This window comes from Microtus pennsylvanicus, chromosome 7 (genome assembly GCF_037038515.1).
Source record: "Microtus pennsylvanicus isolate mMicPen1 chromosome 7, mMicPen1.hap1, whole genome shotgun sequence".
In the NCBI taxonomy this organism is placed as follows: Eukaryota; Metazoa; Chordata; class Mammalia; order Rodentia; family Cricetidae; genus Microtus; species Microtus pennsylvanicus.
The window spans coordinates 10,407,029-10,419,411 of NC_134585.1; the positions used below are offsets into that span (position 1 = coordinate 10,407,029).

Genomic DNA, 12,383 nt, shown 5'->3' on the forward strand with positions numbered 1-12,383 from the left:
TCTACAAAGCTAGTTGCAGGACAGCTAAGGCTACACAGAGAAACCCTGTCTCGAAAAAAAACCATATGTGTGTGTGTGTGTGTGTGTGTGTGTGTGTGTGTGTGTGTGCGCGTGAATAGATATTATATATATAATATATATTTAGAAGAAATAACCAATATCCAGACATATGAAAGAACATAAATTTCTATGTGGAAGAAAGAAATTCAAAGAACAGGAAATATAAGTGGGTAATAAACGCTAAATCATGTCCAACTTTACTAGTAGATATGGAAATGCATAAAGTGAGCTCTCCTCTTGGGTTGGAAGAATCCTTAAGCTCTCTCTAAACTCAGCGTTGAGCAATGTGTGAGGATGTAGCACTTCCACATGTTGCTTGTAGGAGTGTGAATCCCTGCAGCCTTACCGGAAAGTTATCTCTCAATACCTGCTAAAATTAAACGTGTACCGTGTGAGGGCTGGAGAGAGAGAGAGACGGCTCAGCAGAGGAGAGCATGTCCTGCTGTTCCTGAGGACGAGAGCTCTGCTCCAGAACCACCTGTAACCGCAGCTCCAGGGGATCTGACGCCCTCTCTGGCCTCCACAGGCACTGCACTCAAACCACCTCCACCACCACATATACATAATTTAAAACAAAGCAAACTTAAGGCTGGTGTGGTGCCTAAGGCTTTTAGTCCTACTACTTAGGAGGCAGAGGCAGGTGGGCCTTGGTGAGTTCCTTGAATTCAAGACCAGCCTGGTTTACATGGCAAGTTCCAGACTGGTTAGGAATGCACAGTGAGATTCTGTCTCTGTCTCAAAACAACAATAACAACAACAAAGTAAACCAGGTGATGGTGATGCACACCTTTAATCCCAGCACTTGGGAGGCAGAGGCAGGTGGATCTCTGTGAATTTGATACCAGCCTGGTCTACAGAGTGAGTTTCAGAACAGCCAAGGCTGTTACGCAGAGAAATCCTGTCTTGAAAAATCAAAAACAAACAAAAAAAATCAAACAAACAAAAAAAACCTCACCTTTATCCAGTAATTTAGATCAGTTTTTGTTGTCTTTGATGAATATTTTATCTATCTAAAGGATAAAGGCATCCATGTTTTGGAATGTACATATACACCTCTGTGCAGTGTACCACTTCGTAGTCGTGCCTGGGACTAAGTGTTCTTCAGTGAAACTCTAAAGTAGTTCTTTAGCCCAGTAGGGCCACTGTTCAGGATTGTCATGTATTTGTATATGTGCCATGCGTGTGTGCGTGTGCGTGCACATGTGTGTGTGTGCGCCTGTGCGTGCGCCTGTGTGTGTGTAGGGCGCACCTGCACGCTCAGATTTGGAAGAGTTAAGTATAGGTCTGTTTCTGGAGTAGCCTTTCCCCATTCTCCAGGCTGTATAACCGGCCACACTAGACAGCACCGCAGATCTGTTGTGCTCAGAGACCTGCAGCTGGGCCAGCTCAGACGCTAGCGCTTGTGGATACTGCCAGAGTCCAGCGATGAGCAGGTGGGCTGGGAGGCCCCCTCACCTGCCTCCCTCGCCTGTTTTCTCACCTGGTGCTTTTCACGCCGGGATTCACAGGCATAGCCGAGTCCAGTAGAGAGTTGTGTTGCTTCGTGTGACCAGCCTTAGAAGTCAGGTAATACCACTTCTGTCGCTCTGTTCCCGTGAAGGACACTGACCCAGGGTGAAGTCGGGATGGACTCTGCTTGTATTGGGGGTGTGGTCAAGGCTGGAGGAGCCAGTGAGACTGGAATCTCCACTGGCTAGTCTTATAAGGCTTTTCCGAACAAAGGCTTACATCAAACTTATTCTTACTGAGTCTCAGCTAAAGGTTTTTGCTCTGTGCTATTCGTAGATGTTAGCAGATTTGGATTGGAATAGTAGCAGAGACTTTGTTTAGTGACCATGCTATTTGTACCCCGCCATTTCTCACTGGTATCCTGGGTGGCTCTGGTCCGCGTGCTATCACTGTGAGCCGTGGGCTGGCTGAGGACGTATGAATAGGTGACGTGCTCTCTGTCCATCCCTGGGAAGCAGAGCCACAGAAGTGCTGCCGACTAGACCAGCTTGCCGCCTCTGGACAGTTTGTGCACTGGAGTTGTGCAGTATCATGCTTGGTGTTTTATTCTCTACCTCTCTGCTTTTTCTGCGTATTTAAGGGCCACCTGTGATGACGCTGTGGACTGTTAAGAGTAACAAACAGCACAGGCCGTTTTAGATTTATGAAGGGGCTATAAACGCAGGAACCACTCTCGGAGGTCGGTGACTCACGTCAGACTTGAAGTGATGGTGCCATGTTGCCAAGGGCACCCTGAGGGTGCAGTCATCGTGATGATTATGAACTAGAGGCTGGACGAGGTCTAGTGGTATGGGGAGAAGGTAGCTTGGATGTGGACATTGCCCTGGCCCGTGTTCATGGCCCTTAATCCCAAGCCAGAGGCTCTTCTGTGCTTTAAGGGCCATGCCAGGAAGGGTGCAGCACACACTGTATGGCCATATAAGAGAAATGCACGTTGTTTTATATGGGGTTTTATAATTGGAAACGCAAATTGTTCACACAAGGTATAAACTGTGTTTCAGGAGTAGACCCATGTCTGCAAACAGAGACTAGACTTCCTGGGCCCTTGATGGCTGCAGCTACACCTAAACCACAGAAGTCTCGGGCTACCAACTCAAGGGATGAGCGCTTCCGGTCAGGTAGGTTCCTAGCCCTGGAAGTGCGGGAGTAGGAGGTGGGGTTACTGAAGGCAGGGCTCTGTTCTGGCTACCGAGGCTTTGGGTTGGGTTTTCTTTGCTAGAATGTCCACCGAAGAAGTAGTTACGTTTCAGCCAGTCGTGCTGGCGCACGCCTTTAATCCCAGCACTCAGGAGGCAGATGCAGGCAGATCTCAGGGAGTTCGAGGTCTATCCTGGTCTACAGAGCAAGTTCTAGGACAGCTAGTATTAGTTTTTAGAGACGGGTTTTTGTGTGTATGTGTGTAATAGCACTGGTTGTCCTGAACTTGCTCTGTAGACCAGGCTGACCTCGGACTCACAGAGATCTGCCTGCTTCTGCCTCCCGAATGCTGGGACCAAAGGTGTGCACCACTACACCTGGCTCAGATAGTTTGTTTCCATCTCTCTCTTTTTGTACATGTTGATTGCCTTAGAGGTTGCTTGCTTGCGACAATTGTGTGTGCATGTATGTGTGCGCATGTATGCTTATACATGCAGGTGCCATCTACTTGCTTTTTTGTTTTTTTATTTTTAAGCTTTGAGTTTGAGCTGGCTAGTGAGCCCAGTGTGCCTCTCATTTCTGCCTCACTAGCATTGGGATTGCAAGTGCACCTAGGTATTTTTAGACTGTGAGTTCTGAGGGTCAAACTTGGGTCCTTGTGCAAGCCCTGTACTGATTAAGCGTCTCTCTAGTGTCTAGAGAACCAGTTCTTTCCTGTCTACCAGGACAGCATGCGTACTGTTTGTATCTACTTCTCCACCAGGACCTCTGGGACGACTCAGTGATGGCTGTGGATATGGAAGTCACTGTATGACTGGTGTAACTTAAATTTTATTTAATAGGTCTTCTCACTATTTGGCAATGCTTTTATAAATATTTAAGTTTGGTTAACTTTTAAAATCCGTTTTGCTTATTTGTTTATTTTTGTGTGTGTATGTGTGTGAATGTGTGCATGCATGTGTGCCACGGTTCACATGTGGAGGTCAGATAACAACTTGCAGGAGTTGGCTTTTCTTTCACTTTGTAGATTCTAGGGATCAAACTTAGGTTGTCAGGATTGGTGGTCGTAAGTTTCTTTACTTGCTGAGCCATCTTGTCCTCTTCCCCTTTATTCTGAGATCAGTTCTCAATCCCACGGAGCCCAAACTGGCCTGGAACGTACTATGCAGCGACAGATGGCCTTGAACTCCTGATCCTTTCGTTGCCATCTTGGGGACTAAGAACATGGTCATGTATCAAAATGCCCTGTGATATGGTACTGGGGTTGAAACGCAGGGATTCATACTTGCTGTTGTAAGCATTCTACCAACTGAGCTCTACATGTGTGTCAACCGACCTGTGCATGTATGTTCAGAAGAGCATGATGTGGAGACCAGGGATGATGTCGGCCATCTTCCTCAATCACAATACACTTAATATTTAAAAAAAAAACAGATGAAGTGACTATTGCCTATGCTGCGTATCATTGAAACATCCTCAGTGGGACCTCACCACAATTCTGACAAGCTGACATTGATTTCCAGGCTGCCGTTTTCAAAACGTTTCAACTTGATTTTTATTTGTTTGTTTGTTTGTTTGTGTTCTTGTTTTGTGAGCCTACTGATTAGCTAAAATGGCTGGCCAGTGAACCTCTGGGGGGGTCCACAGCTTTTTATTTTTTTAACTTATAACTGGAAATATTTATCAAGTTCAAAAGTTGAGTCCTCAAGAAAGCAACATCTAGAGAGAAGCTGAAGTGCAGGGGCGAGTGGGAAGGCAGATCATTTTCTTCTGTTCAGGGTAAGGAAAATAAACACTATTGTAACCAGTGTAGTAAAACATCTATCGCTACTGTTCTTTTGTGCAGATGTCCACACAGAAGCCGTGCAAGCAGCTTTGGCCAAATACAAAGAGCGGAAGATGCCGATGCCTTCAAAAAGACGGTCTGTCCTTGTGCACTCGTCCGTGGAAACCTATACTCCCCCAGGTACTGATGAATGGTTTCAGGATGGATTTTTATGAGTGTGTCATAGACCTGGTGCTATAATATTTATTTTCATTGAATTGGAATACCCTGTAACCTGTAATACAAGTTTGAGAAATGTAGAAATTAAAAAGTTTACATATGTGCATATTCCTCACCTAAGAATCTGTATTTTTCTGATATTTTTCTTATCCAAGTGAATATTTATATTATTGTGACATTTTTGTATGGGCTTTACTTTTTAAAAAAACTAAGATGGTATTTATACCTTTTAGTAAAGAGATGAGCCTAAAACAGGCACTTCATGGAGTGCAAACCTAAGGAACTGAATTTTAAACTTATTCTAATTCGTGCCCTTTGACTGTTGTGCAGCAGACCTCCAAGCCAGGTCTCCACTGGGGCCACTTAAGATGCTTATTTGGAGGGTCGGGTATGTTTTTTCATTTGTTGTTACTTCTGGAAATGAAAATGTGTAGATAGGTTTCTTAACGTCCTGCTGAGCCAGACTGAGCTGCTGATGTCTGGTGGCTTCATCCATGCATTTCCATAGATGCCCCTCATGCCACCAAGTCTAAACGTGCTGACCGTCAGTTAGGCTTGACGCGCTTGGATCCGCTGAGATGGCATGTGCAGGCTTTGCAAGGTGACTGGCTGCTCAGTGGGTGCTTCTTCCCTCTCAAGAAAAGCTTATTGTTGGACAAGGTCTTCAGAAATTAGTGTCATATTACTGTTTCTACCAATAACACTATAGGCACTGTCCAACAATAAAAAATGTTTTAATAACTGTAATAAAATAGAGGCGTGCTGACTTGATGGAACCTTAGTTCACAAATAATTTTATGAGCGGAAGCAATTATGTTGCGGAAGGAATCCTTCCCAGAGTTACTTCTCTTGCTTTCCCTCTGCACATAGATGTAGCCAGGGCCGCAGTCTCCCATAACACCCGCAGGGCTGCGGCATCCATACACAGGCTAGGCTATGAGGTGCGGGCCGCAACTGCGCCATGCTGCTGTGTGGATGTGGTCTTAGGCTGCGTGGACGGACAGCGGTGAGTGCTGGACACTCACCAAGCACATACCAGTTGGGATTTCCTAGGTTTAGGGGACAGAACGCTGTTTCCATTCTTAGTGTATAAGATCCTGTGGCCAAGGCCTCTGTGGGGACATTGGCACTGATGGAATCACTTCCCAAGAGTAGGACTTCTTATGTTCTCATCTGAAGGTGATCTTTAAGGTGCCCACTTGTCACATGGGGTAGCACTGTGCTTCAGGCCTGGAGACGAGTAAGAGGCCTCTCCCTCTCTTGACCCATCCCTACATCATGCTTCTCGTCGTTATTTCAATCACAGACACGTCATCTGCCTCAGAAGATGAGGGCTCTTTGCGGCGACCGGGGCGACTCACCTCCACTCTGCTCCAGAGCCATTCCAGCATCGAGCCCTGGCTCGACAGGGTCATTCAGGGCTCGTCCACCTCATCCTCTGCATCCTCCACCTCATCCCACCCGGGAGGGAGACCTGCTGCTGCTCCCGGTGCCACCACTGCGCTTGCAGGCCTCACGGCCCACACCCACGTAGGTCAGTAACAGCTGCCTGGCCCCGCAGATCGGGCAGGGTCAGGAGTGCCTGGGACAGAGCACTGCTGTCAAGTGACTGAGGTCACACGGTGCCTTGTCTGCTTGCGATATCAGCTGGTTTTCGGCTTTTGATAATCGCGTTTGACACAATGGGGTCACACTTGGATAGCTTGGCACCGAGATTAACTTGAACAGAATGGCTCTCTTGCTAAATTTTTGGCTCCATCCAGATCCACCTCTTTCTTATCTGAAATGTGTCCTTTCGGGACAGAAGCAATTCTGTAATTCTGTGGCCTGGCAGTGTCAGGCTGGTGGGGTGTGCCCCAGTCCTCAGCAACAGGCTGTTCTCTTGACGTCCTGTTTTCCTGATTTCCAGGTGATGGTAACGGCCACCCTGGGCCTGGCTCTAGTCACTGTCCTTCCTGTGGCTCTTTGTATGTGTGGCTGTAAGGACTGTCAGTTGTCCTTGTGCACGGGTCCTGAGACGTCAGTCAAAACCAGGCTCAGAGATACAGGTGTCTTCTTAGTCATGAGCTCTTGGATGACAGTCATCTTAGAAAGAAGTGACACCGTGAGCCATTTGAAGCCCTGCGTGTAAGCAGTAGTTGTGTGATTAGCTGTGTGGGAAGCCCACGGGCATTCGTGTTCTCGTTCCTTAAATGTAGTCCATATTAAAGACTCACCCTCATTTTCCCAGATGAAGAAAATTTAAAAAAAAAAACAAAAGTGAGCGTAGCTTGCAGGGATCACACAGCGGGGAAGAGCGCTGGTCCCAGTGCTGCTGGTGCCTCATTTTCTTTTCTTCTTGGCTGGACCTGGGGTGGTGAGCACTTGCAGTGGATCAATACTGCTTGGAGCAGTCAGGGTCTGGGGTGCTGAGCACTTGCATTGTGTCTGGGCTGTTTGATAGAGCGGTTAGGGTTTCTATAAGCCACTGTAGATGGTGCTGGGACCCTGTTCTGAGTTCTTCTCAGGTCAAGTTTGGGGGGCTGGCTGGATGAAGGTGAATGGCCATGTTTCTTCCGGTAGCCTGTGGTTTGTCTCAGCGTCCTCTGTGGGGCTTGTCAGTATAGCTCTTGGATTTTCTCCTGTGTGAGTTGCTATAGGATTCCTGTCTTTCTGCTCACATCTGCTTTACTCTGCCTTGTGTGTCAGGTGGGAACAGGTGGCTCCTCTGCCACACCGCACTTCTCACTCCCAGCAGCCGCATGAAGAGCTGCAGCAGGAGTAGACAGGCATCATGAAACAGCCGCCCAGGGCAGCCGTGGCACTCCCTTCCCGTGCGGCTGGTGACTGTGGCCTACCTTTCCTCCAGGAATCTGACAGTCTGGACCGGGAACAGGAAGGCAGCCAGTGCTGTGCTTTCCTGTTTATCTGGAGGCTTTTGTGTAGTTTTTGTTTTATACTTATATATATTCAACTGTGTGTGCGCACACACACATACACACATCTCTATAGGCTTGTGGGGAGGCCAGACAAGAACACTTGACTATCTTGCTCTATCTGCCCTTTTCCCTTGAGGCAGGCTCTCTCACTAACCCTTGTCCTGTTGCCAGCAAGCCCCAGAAGACTCAGTGCTGGGATTATAGTCATGTCCATCCCTGCTTTTCATGTGGGTCCTGGGATTCGAACTCAGGCCCTCATGCTTCCCCAGCTGCTTTCTTACCCACTGAGTCACGCTCATCCCTTGCCTCTGCTCTGTGAGGCTCCTCCTAAGGGGACAGGACACTGAATTAGAGCTTGTCACTGACAACTTTACTTCTGGGTCATGCCTAGCATGCCAAGCAAGCCATAGCTCGCAACCCTGACGGCTCCCGTGGTTGTGCTACGGATGTCTTAACAAGAACCCTCCGGTGTGTGTCGGAGTTAGCTGAGTTAGCTGTGTCCATTCTCCGAAGAGGACGACTCTGGGTATTTTAAGGTAGCTTTGCTGCCTGTGTTGGCAGACGATCCATCCTGTCTCCCACAGCTGTGCTGTGAGGGCCCCTTTTCCTTTCTCACTTGCTTGGCCTAGCATAGATGTTCTGTTTGATTCTACTCAGTTTCAAAAAAAAGATCTCAACTTGGATTCTATTACCTTACTGCAAATGTAGTTTTGATATGCTATTGAGTTATTATTAAAGAGCACAGTTAACTTTATTTCTAAATTTATTTATTCTTTTAATTTTAAATACATTTAAAGTTTTTTATTTTGTGCGCATGTGTGTGAGGGCACCGTGGTGCACAGGTTGTGGTTGGAGAAGTTGGTTTTCTCTTTCCATCCTCTTTTCATCTGGGGGTTGAACTCAGGTTGTAAGGCTTGGTGGACGTTGCCTTTACCTGTGGACCCAGCCCACCAGCGCTTTGTTACTTTGTGTGTGTGGTCACATGCATGTGTCTGTGGAAGCCAGGTCCCTCCTTCTATTGTGTGTTCTGGGAGTTGAACTCAGGTCAGAAGGCTTGCGTGGCAAGTGCTTCTTTCTATTCACTGAGCCATCCCATTGGCTCTTAACTGGATTTCCAAATACATGTTTATCTTCCTTAACCCCTAATCCAAAATGTAGACCGCATTGTGGAACATTTCAAGGTTTCGGTGAGGAGTGCTTACGTAGTGGAGTGTGTAAGTGTCCCAGATTTGTGCTACTCTGATTTCTGAAATCTAAAGCTTTAGGTCATTGGCACAGGGGATAGATACTCAGGTTGTACGCACCCTCCCCGCCCTCGTTACAAAACCATCATTTTGCTTCTAACTCCAGATAGATGAACTTCAGAAGGACAAAGAAAATATATTGGGGGCTGGAGAGATGGCTCAATGGTTAAGAGCACTCCCTGCTCTTCCAGAGGTCCTGAATTCAATACCCAGCAACCACATAATGGCTCACAGCCATCTGTATGAGATCCGGTACCCTCTTCTGGCCTGCAGGCATACATGTAGGCAGAACACTCTATGCATAATAAATAAATCTTAAAAAAGAATAATATATTAAATAAAAAATTTGAAATGGATCTTATTAGGTAAGGGTATTTTTTAAGCATTAGTTTCAGTTTTTGGATTAAGAACATAAAGTGCATTAAATATTTTGACATAGATATAAGTTGTATTCAAAAACAATGCTTTTAGGGATAGTTTTTATTTGTTTGGTTTGGTTTTTTTGTTTGTGGGGTTTTTTTTTTCGTTTTTTTGTTTTTGTTTTTTGAAACAGGGTTTCTCTGTAGCTTTTGGAGCCTGTCCTGGAACTCGCTCTGTAGATCAAGCTGGTCTCAAACTCACAGAGATCCGCCTGTCTCTGCCTACCTAGTTCTGGTATTAAAGGTGTGTACCACCACTGCCTGGTTAGGGATAGTTTTAAAAGCAGAGATTTTTGTTTTAGGACAAAGTTTCTCTGCATAGGCTCAACTAGCCTGGAACTTGCTCTGTAGACCAGACTGGCTTTGAACTCTGAGATCCGCCTGCCTTTGCCTCACAAGTGCTAGTATTAAAGGCATGCGCCACCACTGCCCCTTGCAAGGTTTAGTATTATGTCGCTGTTTACAAAACTACTTTGTAGTATATAAGTTATCTTCTTTCTATGTCTGCTTTAAAATCATTATTCTTTTTGTGTGGTTTGGAAGCACACGATGTTTCCTTACAAACTGAAACATCTTCCTGAGAGACAGACTAATTCTAGTCTGCTCATCCCCAGGCCTTTTCAAGAAGGGGCGTGAAAACTGTCACTGAAGTTTCAGAGTGTTTTTTTTTTTAAGTGTATTCTGTCTTATAAGAAGTAAGTTTATGTTTTGTTCCTGTGCAGTTTCTTTCTCTCTACACATTCAGGTCTAGCTTTGAATTTTATCTAGGTTGATGAAGTGCTAGGCAGTCAGAATGGAAACATCGGAGTGTTAAGAGCCCCATAGTGAGCCTCACAGTGATTTAAATACTGCGGATCACCAGCCTCCACCACACACAAGCTCACTGCGTTAGCAGTCACATTCAGTGTGTGGTACAGCACCACATTCAACAGCTGTCCCATTGCCATTCTTTCATAGTGTTAGGACCAATAGGAACGAGAGTTCTTGCCAACTTACAGTCAGTACCTGGAACGGGTCAAAGTACTGTTCGATGAAAATAAAAAAAATTATGCTGAGAGAATGAAAGGAATAATTTGTGTCTTATGTACTCTGTTTTAAATGTAGCATTAATTGATTATACATTAAGTTGGTTGTGGTCTTTTAGTTTTTAAAGTATTTTGTTCATTTGAGATGGGGCTGTGCCACGCTACACAGACTGACCTTGAGCTTGGGACCCTTCTGTCTCTGCCACCCAGATAGTTGTACTTGTAGGTGTGCATCACTTATAGGTATATCAGGATCATTGCAGGAATTTTTAACTAGTATATGCGATACTTAGTTTTTGTAGTTAAGTTTTTAAAATTGTTCAGACACAGGGTCTCAACATATATCTCTGGCTAGCCTAGAGCTTGCTGTATATACTAGGATAGCCTTAAATTTAGAGAGATCTGCCTGCCCCCGTCTCCTAAGGTACTGTTATTAAAGGCTTATTTAATGCCTGTCTAATTTTGTATTTTTTTAAAGATATGTTTTTATTTTATGTGTATGAATGTTTTGCCTGCGTATATGTATATGCCTTTTGGGAATGCAGTACTCAGGAAGGCCAGGAGATGGCACTGGATTCTCTTGAACTAGAGTTACACAAAGTTGTGAGCTGCCACTTGGGTGCTGGGCACTGAATCTGGGTCCACAAGTGCTCTTAATTGCTGAACCATCTTCCCATCCCCTGGGTATGTACTTTTATTCTTAGACCTACAAAGATGATGTCTTCGTAGCATCCAGCCTACTTTTAGGGAAGTTACAAGGCTCGTTGTTTCTCCACAGTGTAACAAAAAACATGTAGTAGCATTTTATTTCAAATTAAATTTGTTTCCTTGAGAGAAACTTTCCAGCTAAGATCTTGTTAGACTGTTGTGTTAATAAACAAATTTTCTGTGCACTTTGTGATAGAGTTGGTGGTTCTAGATGTGTCTTTAGTGCTGTCGAGGCAAGCACTCTGTGTCTGTCTTTTAAGGGGTTGAACTGAGACGCCTCCCAACACGTGCACACATTTCTACATGGTGCATGTTGGGGTGTATAGGGCCCTGCATCCTTTGTTTATCCTGGAAAACAAACTTTCAGGATAGCATAATTAATCCCTTGCTTAGAGCTCAGACAGTGAAACTCTAGACTGGCAGGTTTGGAGAGACACTTACTGCTTGCTGAACTAATTACTGTTATTCGGGTATGTTTTTCAAACATCAGATCTTCACTCTGCCCCACCCGATGTCACCACGGGGCTGGCGGAGCACTCCCACTATGAGCGTCCGCAGGTGGCGTCTGTGAGAGGTGTTCCTCGAGGGCATGGCAGGACCGTGCTGGAAACTGCGGGTGGTAAGAGCCGCTTCTCTTGCTCTTCTGAAACAGCAACAGGTTCTCTCCGTGACGTCTGACATCGCCTTTGTGTTGTCCCTTTCTCTAATTAAGCCAGACTTCTGTGATTCTTCTGTGCAAATAAACAGAAACCAGTGTGCAGTGAATGTTACCATAGAAAACATCATGTAGAAGAATAACTGGAAATAACTAGGAAACAGCTCCCGCTTCCAGTTTTGGAGAAGGGAAATAAGCAGCTATGGAAAGTTCCTATACTCAGAGTCGCCATGGCAAGCTGGGTGCCAGCCTTTGAGATTGGTGCAGACTTAGTGAAGGATGTTTGGAGGGGATTTAGAGCTTTAAATAACAATATTAGAAAATAAAAATGTCTGAACTCAGGCTTCTAAAAGTTTCCTTAAGCAGAAAAAGAACAAAATAAATCGAAAGTAGAAGGAAAGACATAATATATATAAGATTGAACCTTAATACCCACACGCAAGACAAGACAGTAGAGAGACAAGCTGAAAGCAAGCTTTCGGAAGACCAAGGCAGTTTAGAGTGTCTCCTGGCGTGGATCAGGATACAGCACGGTGAGGCACAGCAAGGATGCCTACTTTATCTGCGCTTCTACTCCACAAAGAAGTGAGAAGTGGAAACCTTAGCCAGAGAAATCAAGCAGAGAAAAGTAAACAAATAAAAGGTATCCAAACTGTAAAGGAGGAAGTAAAGCTGTCCTTGTTTGTAGATGATATGATCTTGT

The 12,383-nt window shown here is 45.4% G+C and overlaps 1 protein-coding gene across 4 annotated transcripts in view; it reads left to right on the top strand.

Moving 5' to 3' along the window:
* Dip2a (disco interacting protein 2 homolog A) overlaps positions 1-12,383 on the top strand; it is a 78,228-nt gene that overhangs the window by 20,976 nt on the left and 44,869 nt on the right. For 2 of the 4 annotated variants that reach the window (XM_075979911.1, XM_075979912.1), the window contains exons 3-6: positions 2,571-2,687; positions 4,553-4,672; positions 6,018-6,245; positions 11,516-11,644. In XM_075979911.1, the coding sequence (XP_075836026.1) occupies positions 2,571-2,687; positions 4,553-4,672; positions 6,018-6,245; positions 11,516-11,644 (594 nt within the window). The remainder of the gene's footprint in view (positions 1-2,570; positions 2,688-4,552; positions 4,673-6,017; positions 6,246-11,515; positions 11,645-12,383) is intronic. The other 2 variants (XM_075979914.1, XM_075979913.1) reach the window with 2 other exon arrangements.